Raw genomic sequence first — 22,371 nt, forward strand, 5'->3', positions numbered from 1 at the left:
GTGGTCCATAGTTTTCAGGTCAAATGGTTGATAGGAGACCGTAGACGGGCGAATCCCTACCAAGCAAGCGAATTGGAGTCGATGGCAGCCTCTAGACGAGAAGCCTTGTAGAGTGATGCAAGAATGAGATCACGACCGAACGTTGTTGAGTAATGCATAATGCATCAGGTCAGCTCCCAAAATGTGGTCGTCGGTCGAAATAGAGCTGGTGGAACCGCCCGATCGTGCTGGCGCGGAGAAAGCGGCAACACACGGAAATTATATCCCCGGCAAATCATTGAGCGTGATGCGTCAGGAAATCTATAATCGATCATGGCGGATGATTTCTGCTTCTCCGAGGGACTGGATTGTCCACTCGCTTGACATCATCTGTACACGGCATGACGAGACGATCGACGTCAGTCCGTCCACGCGTATCCCGATGGACAATGGACGAGTTACATTATACAAATGGGCCATCGATCCCATGCACCTTGAGAAAGTAAATGATCCGCATCGGACAGTGACATTCGTCTTAACGCATGATGGATGCCGGTGCAGGAACTGCTACGGATACGACGCGCCTACACTACACCCCCAGACAGCACCACAAACGGGCCTCCCGTCCCCGCGTGCAGGCAGCATGCGACGAGTGTAGGGCGAGAAAGATTAAGGTACGGACTCATCCCACTCAGACGAACTCGTACTGACTCTCGCAGTGCGACAGCGTCAAGCCCTGTCAACATTGCCGCGCGTCGAATCTTCCATGCCGGTCTGGCCCCAAACGGCGCACCAAGACCCCTACGATTGCGAAAAGGTGAATGCCAGCTGCGATCGCTTCCCCCAAACCACGGCGGCTGACTCTACGAGAACACTCTCAGAAACGTGCCGTTGCTGGAAAGGCAGCAGCAGAGCCTAGTGAAGGGACTCCGGGAACTATATCGACGAGTGCACCAGGACCGCAACTGGGTGTGTCCGACGCAGCTGCCGGGGCGAAGACCTCTGACGCACGAGATTCTGGCTCAATTAGGCGTGCTGGACGAGACTGGTGAATGCGGACACTCTGCGGGGCCGGAGATAGCAGTCGAACAATTGAGGGTGGATTGATGAACCCATCCGACATCCTCTCTCTGGCAGGATCCAGCGAGCGGACTGACAGCACGTTCGGGGTGGGCGTGGTAGAAGAAGAGTACTGGCGATAGGATTTAATGCAGCGATTGTATAGGTATAGCTACAGATCAAACTACTCCGTAATAGATGGGGCAATCCATACTCCATACTTACCCAGTGACGAGTAATAGTCCCTACTCCGTACGGAGTAGTCATAGTCGACTCTGACTTCACCTGTCTGCGAACATTGGCTGGAAGAGAGTGCCGGGTGGAGCTGCCCGGGTGGACGCCCCAGGCCGTTCTTCCCGGGAGCCACCCACGTCAAAAAAGGTCGATTCATTCTCCTCCGTGCTTTCACCAGACGGGCCGGGATCGGCGTCAACTTGGCGGAATCTCGTCGAATCTTGGAACCTGTGCTGTGAACCCTGAACTTCGACTTTCGAACCCTGAGCGAACGCTGAACCGGCCGCAATGGAGTCCGTCAGTCTGACTTCAGGATGTAACTTTCACCAATCATCGAATCCGTGGGTCTTTTCCGGCCCATCCAGACTTGAGACTCGATGGGTACATGCATCGATGCATTCTGTCCGACAGGCTCTGGAAGCTTCATGGACTTTCCCAGATGCGCATGGTGGTATCCCTGTTTTAACCCTCCCATCGACTCGCGATGACCCTGCTCCAGCTGTCCGCCCGGTCGCATCGTAGGTAGTATTTATTTACGCGACGGATTCTTCTTTCAGATGGTCAACTCACCGACTCGACTGGATCCTCTTAATCTAACGATCCTCCACCTCGTCAGCACTATTAGTTAATCAATCAATCATGTCCGCCGAGGTCACCCATCTCCCTCCGCAGTTGACCGATCTCTCCGCCTCCCTGTCGAATCCGGCACCTCCTACCAACTCCCTTCCTCCCTTCGCGGCGCTGAACTCGCCCTCGCTCTCATTTCTCCCATACCTAACGGACGAGTCCTGGCTCAACATCAATGCCCTCCTATCCCAGCCCCCGACTGCCAATCCTTCCTCTCTGCCGGGAATCCAGGGCCCAAAACAGAACCCCCCGCCGTCCCCACCGGCGTCGCAGATCGGAAACGACGAAACAACTACTCTAGCTACTCGGCACGCTGCCCCACTCGCCCCGAACAAAGACCGAGAGGAGGCAGATCGTCGGAAGCGCGAGAATTTCCTGGCGCGCAACCGTCGCGCCGCCACCAAATGCCGCGAGAGGAAGCGCCAGTTCACCAAGAAACTCCAGGACCAGTTCAAGGACGTCGCGCAGCGGAAACAATCCCTGGAGTCTGAGTTCGCTAAGCTGCAGGGGGAAGTGCTCGACTTGAAAAATGAGTTACTGCGTCACTCGCAGTGCGCCGATCCTGCTATCCAGAATCATTTGGCCGGGATGGTCAAGAACGTGACGGTCGCGAAATCGCCCATCCTGGCCCGGTCGGGTCCTGCGCCGGAGGAGGCCTCGTCCACCGCGCTGTCGGTCGATGAGGACGGTCCTGGTAGTAGTGGTAGCAGTACGCTGCCGGTCGCCAGTTGCGAGACGGACCGGACGCGTCGGGACTCGGTGCTGAGCGTCAGTACCGACGCCAGCCTGGACAGTTTCATCGATGAAGGGTTATTCCAGGAGTTGTTGAACTATGGCGGAGAGCCCGCTTTATAATCTAGCGTTGTCGTATCTGTCATCTTGTACCATTAACTAGCCAGCGTTCGTCATGATGAAGCATTTCTTTCTATACTTCTTTCACTCGGTGGCAATAGCCTCGTTCGCAAAGGCCCATTCAAAAGGATTCTTACACCGTACCCAGTATAGACTTCTCGGTTCCCTCGTCTTCAACGGCCTTAGTCACAGGCCCCAGCAGGCCACTCAGTATGCCGGTGGACACTAGAAGTGGGTAATCTGACGTCACAGGTCAGGCACCGTCGTCTGCCTCTAGATTGGCCGGAAGAAACATCCATAAATGATCGCGAACCGTGCCAGCTATGTTCCCATTTCCTTGACACCAGCTAAAACGGCGCAAAGGGGACCGGCAAAAAGTACCACACCCGGAGACCTGGCAGCCAAGTGGCCGGATATGGAACCCCATAGTGCATTAAAAGGGCCACCTGTCCGTTTCGCAGGCCACACATGAAGATATACGCCTGCACTGTATGTATAGAGCATCAATTGTGGTTGTCTTAAGGTCTCGGACGTCCACCGTGCAGCGTATGATCATAACTCTGCAAGTTCCTCGATCGGAGATTTTTTTTCTGACCCTCCGTTCAGACACAAGGGTCGCGGCCCTCCCAGCTTGACCGCTATTCTATTATCCGATCGGCGGACTTTCCGGATGATATTGTGGACCGGTTGGCGTTGTTCGTTCTTTGCGATGGACAGTATGCGATTGATTTCTCTTTATGCTCTCCCCGTAACCTCTCCCTCTCGAGCATCTATCGCCAAAAGTGCTGATACACCCCCCGAAATACCAGTGCATCACGGGAAGTCGGTGGCCACACCAAATACAACCTGCCGCGTCTGCTCCTGCAAAGCAACCATCTCCGGCAGGGGGACTACGACGAAGCGATCCGATCCGCGATCAAGGACGAAGAACGCCTGCTATTTGAGGAATTTATGAACGGAAAACAGGCACTCCTCTACTCCGGTTCCACGCTGGCAGTATGCTTGGTGAATCTGACGCGAGGTTCCTGGTCGTGGCCAACTTGGGCGATTCCCATGTTATGCTCGGTGAGCTGTATGACCCGGCAAGCAGCCTGGGGACGGTGGTAAAATCGTCTACTGATGGATGGGAGGGCATAATTACAGTTTCAGCTAACTTGGTTGCAGCGACGTTTGACTAAGGCCCATAAGCCAGGGAGTCCGGAATAACGACAGCGCATTGAAGCCGCCGGCGGCAGTGTTGTCCAAAGACATGGCGCATTGAGAGTGGGTGAGCCGTTCTGACCGAGAAACCCATCGCCTGAAATGAGAGTTTCCATACTGAGCGATGCTTATTACTATTAGGTGGCCTGAACATGTCGCGAGCGCTGGGCGATCTCGCATATAAGACCCTCTCCAAGGACCATTCGTCGATCGGATGTCCGGAGAGCGATAGTAGTGAGGTACCGGACGCACCTGGGGTGCAAGATGGTCTTCTCTCGAGCGAGCCATTCATCACGAGGATGTCCCTTACAGAGCATGGGACGTACATCCTGGCGCCGACCTCGGGCGGAGTCACGGACCGGCTAGAGGATACGGAGATTCTGAATCGGCTCTCGGATTCCTGGTATGCGGACCCAAGGACTCAGCGAGTGGCTCGCATTCTGGTGTCCGAGGTGGGCCAGAGACCGGGGAGTGACAATGCCAGCTGCATCGCGGTGTTTATGAAAGGGCGTAGCTTCTAGTAGTCGTTGGGTGTTGCTCGCAACTGGGCCAAGGACAATGGACTTTGGACAAAGGAACATACCACAGTGTACTGATCTCCTGCGCCACTTGTAAATAGTTGCATCAGACATCGTACGAGGACTGAGCCCCGCATCACGAGATATGATCAAGTAGAAACAATGAAGATCGCCGTCTGCATGCCACCTCCGTCATACGTGTGTCAGATTTCCCGGGGTGATCGGTTAACAATATATTGCGTCGAATTCCCAGCATCATCATGGATTGAATCTAGTAGGATCCACTCTGAAATACGAAATCTCAATATTGCACGAGACAAGAATCATGTCATCTAATATTCGTATAACACGTTGGTCCTCAACCGAGGAAGTGGTGAATGCCGTTCGTGAATACAAAGAGTCAGCCTATCATAGAACCCCGTCTCCACATCTCTGACTAACGCGAATCAAGTACTCTAAACGACCCAAATGCACCCGACGAATCCAGGCAGGAGGCACGACAGATGCTGGACCGACTGGGGGACGATGGGTCTCCGTCCGACCCTGACGACAGGGGCAAATTTATCAGCAGAGCTTCCGGAGGCTCGAATTTGTCAGTACTTGGACCCTAATGGGCGGCCAGGACGATGCTAACGATCGATGTTCTAATCCAGCGATCAAGGTCTTCATGTGAAAGATGAGGCTCGGGCGAGCCGGGTGGACAAACCGGGGATCTAGCACTAGGAACTTTAAATTTCATCGAATAAGAGCACGGTGTATTAGCCATTTCACACTCCAATGTAGCTCATGCTTATAGAGCTTGTATTCTGGTTATCCGTATGGGTCAGGATGTGGTTGATGACGTCCATTAGGCTGACACAATGGCAATCACCGGCTTAGCTTGTCTTTGACCCGGACAGCTCCTACCACCGGGTGCGGGTCCTTGTATTGTACAATTTCCGATCTCGTTGAGGGATGGAGCTCATGGAATCATCATGGGTGATGTTTGGGTGACATCATACACCCCAGCATGAAGAATACTTATACTGTGCCAGTCGACCGATCAATCACCGCGACAAGTATTCTCTACATCTCTATCATCTGTACTTGATTCTGAAAGGCTACTACACAGACGCCCACCATATCTATTAAAATGACTTCCAACCCGAACCCCGGAAACTTTGCCAACCGTCCCCACGAGGAGGTTGAGAATATCGCCAGCAAAGGTGGCCAGTCCAGTCATCAGGGCGGATTCCACAACATGGATCCCAGTAAGCAGGTAAGAGCCCCAAAAAGCCCCAAAACATCTGTCATGCGTCGACTAATTCAATTAGCGAGACATTGCCTCCCAGGGTGGCCATGCTTCCAGCGGGAGCTTCGAACCTGGCGATCCCAAGGCCAGAGAGGCTGGAAGGAAGGGCGGTTCCAAGAATTATCAGGGTGACCAGCCAGAGGAATAAGCTATTCTACTAGCTGAGCTTTGGGAACCTGGAAGCTTGGTATGAATTGATGCGGAATGACTCTGGGATGTTTCATGTTTTGTAAAAGTAGGACGGACGCTTTGATGAGTTTGGTAACTCGAATAATGTGACCATTCCCTAACTCCGGAAATTGTGATTGATGAATATGATGACAATTCGTGATATCTACTTTCCTTTTTACCGGATAGTAGGCTTAGCATGGTCTTTGATGTACGTGGAAGCGCTCTCGGGCCTACCAGTGCCCTAAACTGTGGTAGCCGTGAGCCTTTAATTATAGTATACCTAGTTACAGCACTGAATAAAGTAAATCTACTATGTTCGTGCCATTTACATGATTCCTTAAGACCCAGAACCATTCGGTTCATCCCCAGCGCACTCGGCAGCTCGTAAATTGACCAAGATCTTGCAATGACGATCCCGTTCATCCACCAATACCTTGAAGCCCTTCTCCACAGCCTCCTCCAGTGATATCTTCGACGTAATCATACCACGGGGGTCTAATTGGCCTAGCCTATGTAAGCACAATACATCGGTCATCACAGCCGGCTTCCACTCACCATAACTCAAGGCCTCAAGTGTGTGTTGAAACGGCATTTCATCGTACAACGCCGCTTGCATATTCTGAACCTCCCGATACATCAGCTCGTTGACATGCAGCGCCGGATCTTTCTCCCACACCGCGATGTTCACGATCGTCCCGTGCGTCCGACACGCCGAGATCACACTATTCAGCCCCCCCTCGACTCCCGCCGTGTCATCTCCTGCACTCGCATTGACACGTCCTCGCTGCCCGGGTCCAGTATCTCCGTCGCGCCGTATTGACGCGCCAGCTTCTGCCGGCCCTCCATTGGCTCCGCCACGATGATCTCCTTCGCCCCTTGCATCTTCAGCACCTGCAGGACGCAAATGCCAATGGGTCCACCTCCGACGATCACCGTCGTGTCGCCAAATTTGAACGGCGATACGTTGACGGCGTGCCAGGCCACTGCTAACGGTTCGATCGGGGCCGCCGTGTCTAGCTAGACGTTGTCAGGTGGGACGTAGAAATGAGAGGCTGGCGCAACGATGCTTTCGGCGAAGCCGCCGCCGTAGCCTATTGGATGCTCGTTAGCCCTGGGAGTCGGGAATAAGGACTCAGGCCAGATTCCACACTCCGTAATTGATGTCACGCTTCAGCTGGAGCAGGCAAGGGCGCAAGGCCCTCAAAAATACAAATTATCCGTTCATATTAGTTTAATATTAAACTTTGCGCCAAGACTAGTAAGCAAATTAGCTACCGTCACTAAACAATCTACTAATAGTCTGCACTGCTAACCGGCCCTAACAGCGGACCGGCCCCTCTAGCAATCTGAGGGCTGATGCTGGTCAGTGGACCCTCTGAGACGCCAATGGGGGTGCATTGGGCTGTTTTATTTGCTCGTGCATCTCGCGGATGTAGAGCCGGGTGATGTAACCTCGACTGTGCGTTAGTTTCGTATTTGGGACTAAATCTTGGTCTATAGAGTGGAGTGATATCTATGGTGTACTGCTACTACGGTGTACGGAGTAGTATATATTTCACTTTCGTTAATTTATCGTGGATTCTAGCTGTATAATACCTTATTATGGAGTAGAGTCAGTGTATTATAATCAAGCAAACAAAGAACTTCTTACTCCGTATTCTGTAGGCAGATCCACCCAGAGGGTTTCTGAAGAAAGTAAAATATTGTGTTTTCTCGTTGTGGCCGCCGCTAGGTACTACCTTCCGTAAATACCTGTGGTTAGGGGTGGATATATTTTTAGGGTCGTGTTAGACCGATACCCCCCCCCTCCCCCCAACCGGGGTTATCCCGACACCCATTTCCTATTCGGTTTAGCGTGGCCATGTGATATGGAAATTTGGCACTTGGAATAAACGCCAAAGATCATTATCTTGAAACCTTGTAATGATCTTAAATGGGCAGTTAGTCTTGATTGTGCTAGTTTTGCGTTTCCGCTGGCCTTCCTCAAGACGACAGTCATATCGACTTCCTCGGTCACATTTAATCCATACTGTTACGGACCCTTGCAACACTAAGAGCCGCGAGGCAGAAACGATAGGACAACAGCGGCCCGAGGCTGATGACGCTACGGAGGAAACATGGGTCACGTGATATGGTATGCCGCAGACCTATAAGGTATACGGGATGGCATACTCTAGGAGGACTATATAAGGACGCTCATTCACCCACCTGTTAGATAGTTCTTGTTTAGTTCTTCGTGTTCAATAACAACTACATCTTTGATAGTAACTTGTTACTGCTATTAGATTCGCCTATCACTATCACAGGGAGGTATACGTACCAACCTGGCCTTACTTCTATCTTCGCTGCATTCAGGACCTTCAGGGAGGGTCACCGAGTCATACACGCCAGTCTCAGTCAGAGAGCCACGGGGCTCCAGGTTAAGTATCGCCCATTCAGAACTCAGGATCAACCAGTTGATCACCAGTGCTTGAACTTATCTACGGTAGCAGACCAGCGCAGCTTAGACGGATCCTAGGGTTTGACACATACATTCTTTATATGGGAGCCAGATTTGACCTTTTTAACGCGCTTTTTATTGACTGCATAGCCATAATCATGTCCATGAGCGTTGAGAATTTCAATGACTTCATCATATGAATCGAATCGTTGAGTTTGTAGTCCGGGGGGAAGAGGGATACGATCTTGAAGTTGCTCATTCAATTCCTCTTCTTCGAATTGCTCATTCCACTGCTCGTTGGGAGGATCGTCGCTTCCGTAGCCTTGAAGATAGCCATTTAATGAAGCCATTATTACTGTATACAGCAATGTGCTGCAGTAATAATGACGGCGCCGGCGATAGCAACATACAATATTCAGCATACGCACTTGGTGGCGAATATACAGCTTACCCTAACTATGATAAGAACCCAATAGTACAGCCAAAAAAGGAAATTCGCGCGGGGTCTAAGCCTGAATAGGACTAGTACATCACGTTGGGGTGTCGGGGTGTTAAGGTGATGTGTTGTTCTATTGGTCATCTAATCCTCAGCGGAGTATATGACCCCCTGAATGATCACGTGACTCGAGGACTATAGTTGATCCACGCCGGAGGAAGATCCTCGGATGCTGCACGCTGGCACGGGGTAACCGGGGGGGTGTACCCTATTTTTAATTCCATTTATCTTTCCAGTCTCTGGAGCCAACTGTCTGCCCAGTTTCTATTGGGTCATCTTACGGTCTAGCTACAGGCACAAGTAGTTGTCTAAAACACAATATAATTGTTTAAATCCATCTTTTACTGTCCATCTGACCTGAGTATTCCGTGTTTATTCGGCGTTGGCGGTTGATCGGAGCGCTGGGGTTAGCCCGTACCCAATACTGATCCGAAGGTTGTTGCGGGGCCCTCTACATAAACCAGTGCAGTGGATGGGTCGAGCAGCCATAGATAGGTGAGTGTTTTTCAGGTCTGCTAATAGGAACGAGTATCCAATGAGATTTGATGGTTATGGGCTGTTGTTCGGAGAATGAGAAAGTCCCTGAGTGGGGTCAATAACCCTTGTGCTGATATCCCCGATGTCCCTCAACAATTTTTGCTCTCTTGCTGAACATGACAATGTCTTACTCCTGATCCCAATAACACAGTAGTGGAAATCTACGCATCTCAGATCTTTGGGCTATATAAGGAAGAGGATTTTATCAATCAGGAATTTTCTCCAATGCCTACCTTTGAAAGCTTCTACGATTTCTATGTTCAAACCCTTCCAACGATTCTTTTGTATAGTCTCATTATCCTCGACTCCCTTTACTACTATGTTATCCCTACAGAAACTATTGATCGCGATCACCTTATTTTTACCAATCTCAGTACTTGCATCTTCATTGTCGCAGTCAATTCAAGGAAAGCCTCTTCTAGACGGATGGCTCAGATCAACCTCACCGAGCTCCTGGACGCTGAGATGGCCACCATCAGTGCGAGAGACAGCGCCGTCAATCTGGCGGAGCGCACTCCCATGAATGTTTGTCAAGCCACAATTGTGGCCCAAGCCTGTCTCGGTATTTTAGACCATGTGATCAACTATTCTCAGGCGCTCGGGGCCGCGATCAAGAGCCTCTCCGATCAGCATAATTGTCGTTGCATGACTGGCACATTCGACAATATAAAGTGGTCATTCCATGCCACGGGTCAACACTGCGATAGTACCACACAGCAAAAGACCATTGCCGGTGCTATTGCCAAATACATTCGCAATGCTGAGCACGGAAAAATCTGCGGTACTTAGTGCTTGTGTTTGAACCATGGTGGCACCTGGGATGGATGGCTGAAGCTGGGGTCAGTCAGCAGTTTCAACGAGCATGCGTACTGTGGCGCCGGTCTTTCTTTCGACAAGTGTATCTCCGTTGGGAACAACGATATATAGAGGGCGTCCACGGCCTCCTGTTGAGTATCGACTGCAAAAATATCAACCGATGCGGCGGAAGACGGAACTTTGGGGCTTTTGCTTCTCGATCTTCTTGCCTTGCTACTTTGCCTTCAAATTGAACGCGTTGTGACTCGATGGGTTTGTTTACTAGGTAAGAGGTCCCCAGCTCTATCGCCGCAGACTATGCTCATCCATATAGCAGGCCATGGTAGCTTGGAGTGGGGGGCGATAATTCGGGATGAAGAAAAGCTTTTGTATTAGAGGTGTGAAGAAGGATCGTAGAGATTGTGAGGGGAAATTAAAAAAATGACGATCGCCGGTGATTGGCTGCATCGGCACTATGACTCTATTGGGACTAGCGTAGTATGAGAGCCTTAGTCATCCACAGTCGTTCTCGCGACAACGAAGTGCCCTTCTCTCCGTACTTTCCATCAACTCAATCGGTCTTTCAGGTTTATCAACTGTATCACCTCAATGTTCGTCGCATGGTTAAGATTTCCAACTGGTCCTCATGGTGAATTTTGTATCAGTTAATCAATTTCCCGATCAATCCCGAACACCTTCCGTCCAAACTCAGAGGCGGCGAGATGGATGCTCAGAGTGTAGGAGAAAAAAAATCAAGGTATTCAAGCCTGCATAGACATCAGGCTTCGTCGAACTAATTCAGCCTATAGTGCGACTTGCGGCGACCAGTCTGCTCCCGCTGCACCCGATTTCCTAGGGAATGTGTCTATGACCTGAGTATCATTAGGCAGATTCGGCCCCAAGAGTCAACCCTTCGACGTCCTGTAGTATTCTGTCCGGAGATATCAATCCAACCAACAGAGCCGAATGCGCCGGCCCTTGTTCAACAACCGGTGTTGAGGCTGTCCCCTTTGCTATCGTCGGAGCAGTCGAAATTCTTCCTGCACATCCTGAGCACCGAGACGGCTCCGTCGCTTTTCCCCGCCGCTCCAAAGCTCTTCATCGACAGGCTGATCAGCTCGGCAATAGAAACTCCCCATCTTCTACATGCACTGCTTGCCTCTGCCGCTAGCCACCATAGTCGACTGATAGGGGATGCGACCACTGAATCACGGGTGATGTGCTTGAAATTCACCAACTTATCCATTTCCGGTCTTCGTACTGCTATGAACGAGGCGAAGGATGTCCTCCGAGCGGAAACGGCCATGACGGCAATGACACTCTGCACGAATGATGTTTGCAATGGTAACATGCACATATGGAGGTCTCATTTGTCGGGGGTCATGCACCTACTGAAAGTCATGCTCAACGTCCCGCGTGGGTCCTTTGACAACAGCGATCCTTTCGTCTTGTGTCTAGTGAAGTGGTTTGCCACCCTCGATATTTTAGCTTGTGTTTCCGGGGTCAATACGGGGGACACGCTTGAAGGTCAGGATACAATCTTGAATAAGCTTCCCAGTTCTATCACAGGTTATGTAGATGACATCTGCGGTTATTCATTGGAGTTAGTACCCTTACTTGCGCGAACTGCGCAACTTGCTTGTCAAACCGGTATGCATGCCGCTTCCGGGCCCTGGCTACTAGACCTATCTGTACAAGACGTTGTGAGCGAGGCCAAATATCTAGAAAATGCCATCCTTGCCGTCACTGAGCGAGCGGCTTCCGAGGCGACATTGAAGGCCCATGGGCATGAGCTCTATAGCGAGTTGCGATACACACACCTTGCTTTTGTTCACTCCGCTCTTTTATATCTTCATCGACGTGTGCGGCTCTTCTCCAAAGAACATCCGATGGTCCGCAACGATATTATAAACATCCTGGACGCTGTTGACAATATTTCGCCCTTGTCATCTTCTAACATTTTGATTCTTTGGCCGATATTTAATGCTGGTTGTGAAACGGATATGATCAGCGACCGGGAACAAATCCAAGATCGTATGGCTTATATGCAAGATCGTGGCTTGGGCAATTTCACTCGCGCTCGAGAGTTGATGAAGGAATTCTGGGCATCAGATACATCTTTGCCATGGGATGTATACTTCACCCTGCATGGCCGAGAGCTCGTCTTATTCTGAGTGCCCAGCCATGTTCGTCGTGAATCAGATTTTACAGTACAGGAAATCTCCGGAGGATTGGAAATGACTTCCGTGTCGTCAATTGGAACGCGTTTCAAAATTTTCAATATATACATTGGAGAATCCGGACGACTTCTTGCTCTACCCAAGGCTCCAAAGTCACTCCTTGGAAACGGGAATTTGTTCATATCCATCTTGCAAAAACATCCTGAGTGCTTGAAGGCCGTCTACCAGAACCTGGGTTTCCTGAACATACCCCAACCGAACATATCCTTTGAAGTCGGTTCCACCTCCAAAGCAGTCACTTCCCGGGGCCAGCATAGCCCCGGTTGTATCTTGGAGTTGCTCACAGAATGCAACATCATCAATAGGATGTCCTTGCTTATTAGTGATCTTCAGAAAGCCAGTTGTTCCGGCTTGTGGCCGTACCCACTCGATAATTCCTTCATATTCCTTGACAAAGGCTTCCAGGATATCCGCATTCTCTCGAGCCAGGGAGAGATTCCGCTGCAGCAGCCGATCCACAACCGGCGCCGACAAAGCATAAGATGCTACAGCGTCGTCAAGTTGACTGACCGAAATTGTGGTGTAGTGGCGAGTCGCTGCGCACGATTCGATGATGTCCCGGCTGCAAGACGCAATCCAGCCTAATCGAATCCCTGCCAAGCTGAATGCCTTCGACATTGATCCCGTGGAAATGGTTTTTTCATAGCCAAATGACAGGATGGACGGAGGGTACTCCGGGCTGTCTGGCTGGATTCCATGGAAAAGAGGCCGGTAGACCTCATCACTGTGGATGATTATATCATGCTCCCGAGCGAGATTAACAATCGCCTGCAGCTTCTCACGCTTCAGGACTGCCCCGGTCGGGTTTTGTGGATTGCTACAACTCGTCAGCCATCTCCATGTTCTTACTCTTGAGTGCACCTACTTGATAATAATGACCCTGGTGTTTTCCTTGATCAACTCTCTCAGCTCGTTCACATCTACGTCCCAACCCTGCTCCTCGCGCGACTTCCACAGACTCACTTCTGCGCCCAAAGACTCGGGCACGGAGTACAGCTGCTGATACGTTGGATACTGACAGATCACATGGTCGCCCGGTCCAACAATCGTATACAGGGCCAGGAAGTTCGCCTGAATCGCCCCGTTTGTCACGAGGACTTGATCAGCCGAGATGGATTGGTCTGTTCCAGAATCATAGCGCTTGGCGATGTTGGATCGCAGGCCGGAAGTTCCGCGGATCGCGCCGTAGGTTTGCTTCTTGGAGAAATCGAGGATAGTGGAATTGGGGTTGTCGGAGAAGGAGAGAAGGTCCTTGAGAGAGATGGACGCGCAGCATGTTTCAGCGAGATTGTACTTTGCATTGTTCTCGTGGTCGTCCATCCACTATAGTTGGTTAGAATATTCTACATAAATGGGGTTGGGATGTACGCGAGTAGATGTAGAAGAGACATACCCGCTCCACAGCGAATTCATTGATTTTGACCATATTGCCTGTATTTGCGAACTTAATAGGTTTTGACTTGATTCAATAAGGAGAAGTTCGTTTGGAATTCGGGCTCCTGGCACTTCAATATATAGACCCCGGTGGAGTTTTTCCTCACGATTCCCAGCGATGGATCTGGCCGGGCAAGCGCCGTGATTGGTCGAATCGCGTGTACTTCCCAATTCGGAAGCCCTCAGCCGGGTCAACGTGACTCTTCCACCGCTTTCTTCTCCTTCTCCTTCTTCTTCCTGAGGTACGGAGGTCATTGGAACCCTTTGATTTCCTATATACTCCGCCCACTATAGAAGACACGCTTTCATTACTTCACACCCCACGGATTTTCGGGTGGGGCTTTGCCTTGGTAGCCGGACCGTTCGTTGATTGGCCATTTGCTCATTTTGCACTTGGCTGTTAACTATGACTTCGAGCAAATGCCGATATGCTAAACACTGCCAGTTAAAAGGGGCAGGAATGAGTACGAGAGGCGAAGCTTGCTCGCTCACGCTAGAATCCGTCTTCATCTAGCCATTGCTGGAACCCTCACTTTTGTGAGTACAATCTCATCGATCAATCAATGATTTATCAACTGGTTCGTGTCCGGCTATGTTGGTATCCATCTATTCATGGACTTCAATCATCCCAGCCACAAGAAGTCATCAGAGTCAAAAAAGGGAACTCCTGCACTCTCCCCGAGAAGCCGCTAATCTCCGTAAAGGATTCCCAGAGCCAGATGTTGTCGGTCTTACCGAGAGAAACACTCTCCGAAAGAACCTTGAGGGCAGCTTTACCCCTTTTCGCAGAATCGGCAATCACGCTGTAGGATTCGAGCACGTGCATTGCGGCATCCCAGGTACGAGAGGTCGTAGATTTCTTCGAGCTGTTGTCTCGGCCTTCGAGGAACCGCTCGATTAGGATTACCGTGGCAGCTGTAAATACGTCTAATCATTGAGCAAGACAGGTTGTTAGTCGGTGCTGCTGAGAGAGAGGGGACAAAGTCGTCACAGGACAGATTATCTGGGGGACCCACATAGAACGGAATACCACCATGATGGAAGGGGGCTTAGATTAGGTGCCCTGGGGTCGAGTTTGCTGTTGAATATGTCGATCAATTCGTGCGCAAGTAGGAAGCACATGCGCGAACATTGGGAGAGCATCACTTCAGAGAGACTGGTGTCGGTGGAATCCAGTGCCCTCTCCGTAGATACTGGGTTGCTGCGCTGACAATAGTTGATCTAGACAGGTCGGAATAGTAGTATACGAATGTGTAGAGACCTGTTAGGATATTGGTCGATCGATTTTTCTTTCGATTGGCGTGGCTTCAAAAGACTGACCGAATTCTCAAGACTGTTGCTTGTCGGTACACAATAGACTCGTCGTCGCTGGCAGCAGGGTCAAATTGCAAATGATCGAGAAGAGACTGTCTCCAGGTATGTATCCTCCTGTCTATCTTAAGTACATTAGGAAGATTTGCCTCGAATCCCGCCTCCTTCTTCGAGGTGAGATAAATTTCTAGAAGGATATCATCCAGAATTTGATAGAGCTCAAAGGCCTTTCCAGCGAAAGCCAATGTATAGGGGTTTCCATCCGGTCGCTTTTCGGAGCCCTCTAGCTGTGTTTCAAAGAACTCATCATCAATCATGGATAGGAAGGGGATCGAGTTGAAAAGCCACTTGGGAATCATTCCCGGACGGCCGAGCGTAGCAGACAACACTCTGTGGGTAGACATCAGCAACCCAGATAATGAAACCTGTCACTCTTGACTCACCGATCTAACCAAACACACCGGTGCCATGTACGTCGCGTATATTCTCGATAGCCGACAGTATTACATGGGACATGCTGGTCAAGGTATAGGCCCAAACTCTGAGCCATCCGGATGGCTTCGCCCACGGTCATCCAACATCGCAGGATGTGGTTCGTGCTCTGCAGATAGATGCCAAATAGCAGCAGGCACTGCACTTTATCCAAGGATGGGGTATACTGCGACCGCTGGAATAACCGCATGCGCAAAGAAATCCTGACTAAGAGAGCTAAGCTGCTGTGGTGGTAGCAACGCGCAATACTGAGATCAAGCCTCAGTCAGCCGCAGAATGGTACGTCGGTTTTCCCTCACAGATTTCAGGAGACAAAGAAAGTATGTTAAATTTGTTTCTTAGACAATGGCGGTATACTGTCCGAGAGTATGTTAGCCACTATACAGACAGAAAAACCACCGCCCTGCGTGGTGCAGTGGGAGGAATATGATGCCCATGTCAACCCTCGCCAATATAGTGTCTGGCGAAAATCGGCAATGACAGCTTTGGTATCCTTGATTGGACTTTCGTGCACTGCAGCTTCCGCTATAGGCTCTGCCGGTGTGTCTCAATATAGTGAGTACTGGGGTGTCTCCACGGTTGTTGTATCTTTGGCGACCAGTATGCCTCCCGATCTACTTCATCTTTCTTCAACATGTTCGATGGTACTCATGCTAGGCTGGACAGGTCTTTTTATGATAGGATTCGGAATCGGGTCCTTCATCTCCGGGCCCTTCTCGGAGACCTTCGGTCGCAATATTGTCTATATCGTAACCATGGTGGTCTTTCTGATCTTTATCATGGGTGCGGGCCTTGCACCCAACATCCAGAGTCACCTTATCTTCCGATTTCTGGCAGGTCTATTCTCTGCAACGCCACTAACTTGCGTTAGGGGAACGGTTGCGGACCCATGGGACCCTATGCAGAAATAATATGGCTTTATCATATACACTATTCCCGCATTCAACGAGCCGATGATCGGACAAGTTATTGGAAGCTACATCCCGACCACGCTGGGATGGCGCTGGTTGGAGTGGATCATGCTCATCTTTGGTGGATTTATGTTCATTATCATGCTTCTCTTTCAGCAGGAAACCCATCAGGATCTTCTTCTAACCTGGAAGGCGGCCGCCGTTAGGAAGTATTCTGGTCAACAATATTGGAGAGGGCCGGCCGAGGTCCGCGAAACGTCTCTATGGCAGCGGTTGAAGATCGCCGTGTCCAGACCATTCGTCTGGATTATCACAGAGCCAATCATCATTCTCACCTCCCTCTACCTCATCGTCATTTACGTCGTCCTCTTTCTTTTCCTCGAGGGATACCGGTTCATCTTCGAAGGCACGTACCACTTTTCCCAGGGCTTAAACAATGTCACTTAGGTCTCCATGTTTATTGGCTCAACCATGATTTCCCTCCAAGCTCCCTTCATCTGGCGAATCACACGCGATCAACAAGCTCGCATCGGCCGAATTGACCCCGAGACTCGACTATAGTACGCATCAGCCTGTTCTAAATGGCCTGGACCAGCTATGTAAGTGTCATCCCTCCAGGCACGAACTTAGTGCTAATACCTCATTCCCCTAGCCACACATCAGCGTCTGGTCGCCCATCATCGCGTCCGCGGTCTTTGGATTTGGCATCACGACTGTCTTCGTTAGCGCCCATCTATATGTGATCGACGCCTACGAGAAGGGCGCGGCGTCCGCCTTTGCCATGCTCGTTATGCCCCGATATCTCGCGTCTGGTCGGATCACATGCGGTTGTCCATGATTAGAGAGTTTAACGCTCATGAGAAAGGGGAGATACTTTGGTCTACGGACCTCGAACGCATCGCTCTATTGGCCATGGCTTCCTGGACAATAGATATCTCGGTTCTTAGTATAGATTAAATCGGCTGGCTTTGCTTTGACTTCATAACATCGCACGAGCAAAGCATCTCACAAGACTGAAGATTTCAAATTTGCCACCATGGACAGACATGAATTCTTTTCGAAGTGTGACATCCCCGGGAATGCTGTCTTCTCCACAAAAAGTGATTTCTTTATCCTCCCCGCCAAACAATGGAGTCCCCGCAACCCCCAACACATATCGAGAGAACCGCAACCAAATGCATCATAAAGATCGAGGATCATCTTCTAGCATCGGAAATGTAGTTGCAGGGCAGATTTCAGAACCGTGCCAAGGTGCGCCCAAACTTTCCTCCCGTCTATTGGGCGTCTTTGTCTGCAGACTTGGCGGAGCTCAGTGGCGCAAGGCGGTTGAAAGACTTCCTCGTACGAAGGCGCTGAGGCGATGCTCGTCCTATTGGTGCCTACGGATGACTGGTGACGCTCTACCTCTTGAGTCTTGGAGAATCCTGAGCAGTGTTGTCTTGTCAATTGATTCTTCAGTGATCCTTGTGCAGGATATTCCCTGCCTAATCATATAAATTTAAGTAAAACGCGCACCCCTGTAAGGGAAATCTCCTGGGAGAAAGATTTTCTTCCCCACTTGTGTTCTTCACATTGTCATATGTAACTCATTCTGTCTGCAGGCCATCGTGTCTATATCACTGGTGGTTGGCTTCTGTTCCAGCTGGCACTTCCCTAGTCGCTTGCAGACCTACCCTACTGCTTGCTGGTACTTGCTGGTGCTAGCGCAATTCACGTGGGTGTTGCTGTGCAGACGCTAGTGAGCGACATTCACGAGACTCTCCCTTTCATTCACGTTCTAGTGTGCACTCGCGCCCTTCTCCAACCCCCTCTTCGAAGATCTGAACATGAGTCAGCCCAAAAGTCGGCTTTTTATCGGGTCATCTCATTCTCCAGCCGCCTCGCTCTGATCGATTATCTTGCACAACTTGACTAAATCTGCTCTGACATACTCTGACAACATGGTGTCGGATTTCGCTGCGGGGGATATCGTGACCCTCACAAAGACAGTCTGGGACCTCTACCACAGCTGCTACCTCGTGGCCAGGGATGCTCCCGACGGATTTCGAAAGCTTGTTGACGAACTTGCATCTCTACAAGGCGTCCTCTGTACGCTACGAGATGATGTCCAGTCGAATACCATGTTCTTTGAAGATCTAGGAATCGATCGCAAGAGTACCTTGCAACGATGTCTGACCGGCTGCTTCAAGACCCTGCAGCGCCTCAAGGGCCTGATCACACGATATAGGAACATGGGTGTCGGCGACGGCACGCAGTTCTGGCAGAAGGTTAAATGGGCGACGCAACGGTGCCAGATCGATGAACTCAAATCAAAGATCATGGTCCACGCGTGCAACCTTAGTCTGTGTATGAGCTCCATAGGCAAGTGAGTATTTCCTCCCCTCCTTCATCAAGCGAACTACCTTCTCACCCACCCAGTTCGTCCTTAGAAAGGATCGAAAAGTCTATGATGAATGCGCTAGACCAAGACCGCGTTATTTCTGCCTCCGAGGCTCCTCCGCAGGTTGAAGAGCAGCTTCCATCCTCAACAATGAGGCGATCTGGCTCTATTCACAGCGATGAGGGGATTGAAATTGATCTGAAATCTGTCAACTACACAACATGCAACCCCCCCACCACTTTGACAATGCGCTCTCGCAGTTCGACCTCTTCCGGCTCCCTTACGTCGACTCTTTCCGATAGCTCTGGCTGTACCGGATCTTCAAAGTCGCAGTCGGTTCACTCAACAAAACCGTCTTTGAAGCGAAGCAGAACCGGAACAAGCTCGAGCTTTTCATTTTCAACGCACGATACAGGCCTGTTCGAGGCTCGCACTTTGGAATCTGGGAGCATGGAATTTTATCAAACACCTCAGGATACCTTCGTGTCCGAGATCTATGAGCCTTCTCTGACCAAGAGCCCCGATCAATCCGCCGTCATGGATGCCGTCTCGCATGCGATGCAGCAGCTTCAGCAAATTCGACTGCGTGATCAACTGCATCGACCGCTTCGCTACGAGCCGCGCGACAAGTTTCACCAACCTTCTGATGAGCTGGTCATGAAGTTTGATAGCTTAGCCCATGATGAGCTGAAGGTTCGCAGACTCAATACGAATGATTGGCTTCGTATTGCTGTTTGGTGGTTGTTAAAGGTATACAACTTCCCCCTCGATCGCCGTATTCGCTTGACCCGCTGACAATTTTCAAGGCGCGGACTACGCTGGCAAACTGTGAAAAACCCTGTCTTACCAATTCCAGAGGCAGTGTCAGCCCTCCGATTGAATCAGAAACTACCAGCCATCAAGCATACGTCGACCTTTTGAAGGCCGACTACATCCTGTACGACATAGTTCTGGTAGATGACACCTGTGAAGCAGTCTTGTCCGATGAAAATAGGAAGCTTATCTTTGATCTGTCCGAGGTACCTTTCACATCTCCCGAGACCTCATTCTGCATCATCCTAACACACAAACAGGGAATCAAGAGCGAATTCTCGCAGTTCACCTCCGTCGATATTCCCGAGTATTCGACCATCTATTCCCAGAATCTCGATATATGGGAGCCCTTGCAGCCTGAAGAAGGGCTAGGGAATGATGGTTATACTCTACTCGGGTTGGAAAATGTGCGATGGATTGCGGTAGATCAAGATGACGCCGGGAATGAAGAGGAGAAGGTTCTCTTCCGAACATTTGTTAATGCCGGCATCGGGAGCAAAAGACTTCGCATGCGCACCAAAGGTGCTCCGTACATGCTATTGCTGTCGACGAGGGATGGTGAAAGCGAGCCAAAAATAACACTTTTTAACCAGAGTGGCACTCTCTGCTTACAGCGAGATTGTGAGTTTCTCTCATGAGCGGCACGTCTATGCTCAATGTTTTCTAACAAGTTCGTTGCAGTCGTCCCCGACGATGTAGCTCAGCTTGTACGGATCTCTCAGGCATCCATCAATGGTGTCCCGGGTGCGAGGGTATCAGAGCCCGTGATCCTGAAATTCGAGTCACGGAGTGTCTCCATATCCTTCCAGTACATGGCAGATCTCATGCAGTTTATTGGCCTGCCAAGGGCCTACTTCGACGCGGTTTGGCAGCGAGAGCCCATCGACTCGCCCGAGTTTTCAGAGGCTGTCCTCTTCAAGAGCTCGCTGGAACTGTTTGAGCAACTCAAAGCTGCCACTATGAAACCCATGAATCCCCCTATGGTCCATGGATCATGCGAAGTACGTATCTTGGAGCGTTCCTTCGGCAAAGCCTGGCGATCGGTTCGACGACTCGTCATCAGCTCCTCGGCGGCGGAGAAGAACCCACGGTGCATGGAGCTCTTCCTGCCCCTGAGCCGTGTTCAGGTCTGTCGAGTGCAGGACTCGCGCCAGGTGCTGATCAAATGGTCAGACACCCGCCAGGAAAGGTCCACCAAGACGGACGGCAGCTACCATCCGATTTTCTCATACGTCTACGATCCCAACAGTCCCAATGTCGGGCTGAGCTTGCATTTCCGGACCCAGCAGCAGGCCGAGCAATTCGAGAGGGTCGTCTTGACTGTGTCGCTCAAGCCCATCTTCTGGTGGTCTCAGGCCGGTACTCCCGGGCAAGTGTACGACGTGGTGGACCACACCATCGACCAAAAGCAGTACAAAGCGGTTTCGGTCCTTCACACTCGGCTGTCCTGGAAGTACACCAATCTGTACTATCTCTATCGCGACGCAGATTATGCCTACGAGCATGCGAATCGCCGCGTCCATTTCCCCCGCTTGTTCTCCGCTGATTACGTCTCCTCGCACGTGGACAAGCTTTACCAGCCCGACCGACCGGTGCATTTCTCTCACTGCGAAAAGCGCATGGGAAATTTCACGGTCGTGTTCAAGGAGGAGCAATCTCTTCGCGGATTCATGACCGCACTCGCATCGGCATACGAGCTTGCATTCTCCCGTCGCGCCGTCTCCCTGACCACAAAAGGGAAGAGCCTGTTTGGATCGAAACGGTCCAGCAAAGGCGATACAGAGGTCCAGCTCTGGAGGAAAGGGAATACCATTCAATTTGCCTCGCGCTGGAACAACCGGGTCACGGATAAATGGCTCACGATGTCCGTGTTGCCGGGGACTCTTCCGTCATCGGATGGCAACCGAGTAGTTTTCCCTGCCGTTACTTATTCGCGAGGAACGGTTTTGAATATGGCTACAATCATGGCGGGGGCACCGAAGGATCCAAATAAGTTGAGGATGAATGGGCCTATCGCTGTCATGTTTCCAACCGTTGAAGGTGTGCATTCCTCATGTATATATCTCCCCGGCAGTGGACGATGATCACTAACAACATACGTGATGATAGATCGAGAAGAGTTTGTGGATATTCTGAACGGCATGTCGATTTGATCATATGATCCAGAGGATTGAGAAAAAGAAAGGAAGAAGGAATTAACGAATGAATGCCCTTGCAGTTGTGGTGTTGCATCGTCTGCTTTCATTGCGCCTTGAGGGTGTACGGGTGAAGCTTAATGAGGGATGGCAAAAACGGCCTCTTTCTATTGTTCACTAGATGTGATAGACCAATGAATCACTGCTTTCAATGGGAACCAAATAAATAAATAAATAAATAAAGAGAAGAGAGAAATACATAATGAATGTGGTTTGGGTCAAGCGTGTGGGTTCGGCCGAGGACAAAAAAGTTAAAACCACCAAAAAGTTAGTCACGCCCGGGATCGAACCGGGAACCTTCTCGGAACTGCTTGGAGAACCAGGCGTCGCTCACTTGAGTGTGAACGAGAAATCATAACCATTAGACCACGTGACTGTTGCTTGTCTATTCAGAGT

General features: G+C 50.6%; 10 protein-coding genes across 10 annotated transcripts; 7 read left to right on the forward strand and 3 right to left on the reverse strand.

Moving 5' to 3' along the window:
* Positions 1 to 181: 181 nt before the first annotated feature.
* On the forward strand, positions 182 to 1,031 carry KD926_002732 (uncharacterized protein; the record flags this gene model as incomplete). Its single annotated transcript, XM_053097198.1, has 3 exons — positions 182 to 633; positions 699 to 796; positions 850 to 1,031. The coding sequence occupies 3 exons, from the start codon at positions 182 to 184 to the stop codon at positions 1,029 to 1,031; spliced, it is 732 nt and encodes a 243-aa protein (XP_052958822.1).
* An 880-nt stretch (positions 1,032 to 1,911) lies between these two features.
* On the forward strand, positions 1,912 to 2,754 carry KD926_002733 (bZIP transcription factor; the record flags this gene model as incomplete). Its single annotated transcript, XM_053097199.1, has 1 exon — positions 1,912 to 2,754. The coding sequence occupies one exon, from the start codon at positions 1,912 to 1,914 to the stop codon at positions 2,752 to 2,754; it is 843 nt and encodes a 280-aa protein (XP_052958823.1).
* A 995-nt stretch (positions 2,755 to 3,749) lies between these two features.
* On the forward strand, positions 3,750 to 5,908 carry KD926_002734 (uncharacterized protein; the record flags this gene model as incomplete). Its single annotated transcript, XM_053097200.1, has 7 exons — positions 3,750 to 3,893; positions 3,964 to 4,018; positions 4,093 to 4,447; positions 4,921 to 5,061; positions 5,123 to 5,165; positions 5,581 to 5,727; positions 5,783 to 5,908. 7 exons carry the CDS (start codon positions 3,750 to 3,752, stop codon positions 5,906 to 5,908), a joined length of 1,011 nt encoding a protein of 336 aa, XP_052958824.1.
* Positions 5,909 to 6,268: 360 nt separating this feature from the next.
* Positions 6,269 to 8,721, reverse strand: KD926_002735 (GroES-like protein; the record flags this gene model as incomplete). Its single annotated transcript, XM_053097202.1, has 5 exons — positions 6,269 to 6,435; positions 6,487 to 6,948; positions 7,262 to 7,388; positions 8,252 to 8,344; positions 8,464 to 8,721. 5 exons carry the CDS (start codon positions 8,719 to 8,721, stop codon positions 6,269 to 6,271), a joined length of 1,107 nt encoding a protein of 368 aa, XP_052958825.1.
* A 908-nt stretch (positions 8,722 to 9,629) lies between these two features.
* KD926_002736 (uncharacterized protein) lies at positions 9,630 to 10,193 on the forward strand (the record flags this gene model as incomplete). The annotated part of the gene is made up of 1 exon (XM_053097203.1): positions 9,630 to 10,193. The coding sequence occupies one exon, from the start codon at positions 9,630 to 9,632 to the stop codon at positions 10,191 to 10,193; it is 564 nt and encodes a 187-aa protein (XP_052958826.1).
* Positions 10,194 to 10,921: 728 nt separating this feature from the next.
* Positions 10,922 to 12,373, forward strand: KD926_002737 (transcription factor domain-containing protein; the record flags this gene model as incomplete). The annotated part of the gene is made up of 2 exons (XM_053097204.1): positions 10,922 to 10,936; positions 11,009 to 12,373. The coding sequence occupies 2 exons, from the start codon at positions 10,922 to 10,924 to the stop codon at positions 12,371 to 12,373; spliced, it is 1,380 nt and encodes a 459-aa protein (XP_052958827.1).
* Positions 12,374 to 12,532: 159 nt separating this feature from the next.
* KD926_002738 (putative aminotransferase) lies at positions 12,533 to 13,865 on the reverse strand (the record flags this gene model as incomplete). Its single annotated transcript, XM_053097205.1, has 3 exons — positions 12,533 to 13,256; positions 13,305 to 13,762; positions 13,833 to 13,865. 3 exons carry the CDS (start codon positions 13,863 to 13,865, stop codon positions 12,533 to 12,535), a joined length of 1,215 nt encoding a protein of 404 aa, XP_052958828.1.
* A 627-nt stretch (positions 13,866 to 14,492) lies between these two features.
* Positions 14,493 to 15,866, reverse strand: KD926_002739 (fungal specific transcription factor domain-containing protein; the record flags this gene model as incomplete). The annotated part of the gene is made up of 4 exons (XM_053097206.1): positions 14,493 to 14,800; positions 14,890 to 15,094; positions 15,319 to 15,574; positions 15,628 to 15,866. 4 exons carry the CDS (start codon positions 15,864 to 15,866, stop codon positions 14,493 to 14,495), a joined length of 1,008 nt encoding a protein of 335 aa, XP_052958829.1.
* Positions 15,867 to 16,629: 763 nt separating this feature from the next.
* Positions 16,630 to 17,425, forward strand: KD926_002740 (MFS general substrate transporter; the record flags this gene model as incomplete). The annotated part of the gene is made up of 2 exons (XM_053097207.1): positions 16,630 to 17,025; positions 17,240 to 17,425. The coding sequence occupies 2 exons, from the start codon at positions 16,630 to 16,632 to the stop codon at positions 17,423 to 17,425; spliced, it is 582 nt and encodes a 193-aa protein (XP_052958830.1).
* A 1,102-nt stretch (positions 17,426 to 18,527) lies between these two features.
* Positions 18,528 to 21,933, forward strand: KD926_002741 (uncharacterized protein; the record flags this gene model as incomplete). The annotated part of the gene is made up of 5 exons (XM_053097208.1): positions 18,528 to 18,952; positions 19,006 to 19,717; positions 19,774 to 20,401; positions 20,462 to 21,820; positions 21,890 to 21,933. The coding sequence occupies 5 exons, from the start codon at positions 18,528 to 18,530 to the stop codon at positions 21,931 to 21,933; spliced, it is 3,168 nt and encodes a 1,055-aa protein (XP_052958831.1).
* Between the last annotated feature and the right edge of the window lie 438 nt (positions 21,934 to 22,371).

Source organism: Aspergillus affinis (assembly GCF_023601865.1).
Source record: "Aspergillus affinis strain CMG 70 chromosome Unknown NODE_15_length_407527_cov_87_040692, whole genome shotgun sequence".
Taxonomy (NCBI): domain Eukaryota; kingdom Fungi; phylum Ascomycota; class Eurotiomycetes; order Eurotiales; family Aspergillaceae; genus Aspergillus; species Aspergillus affinis.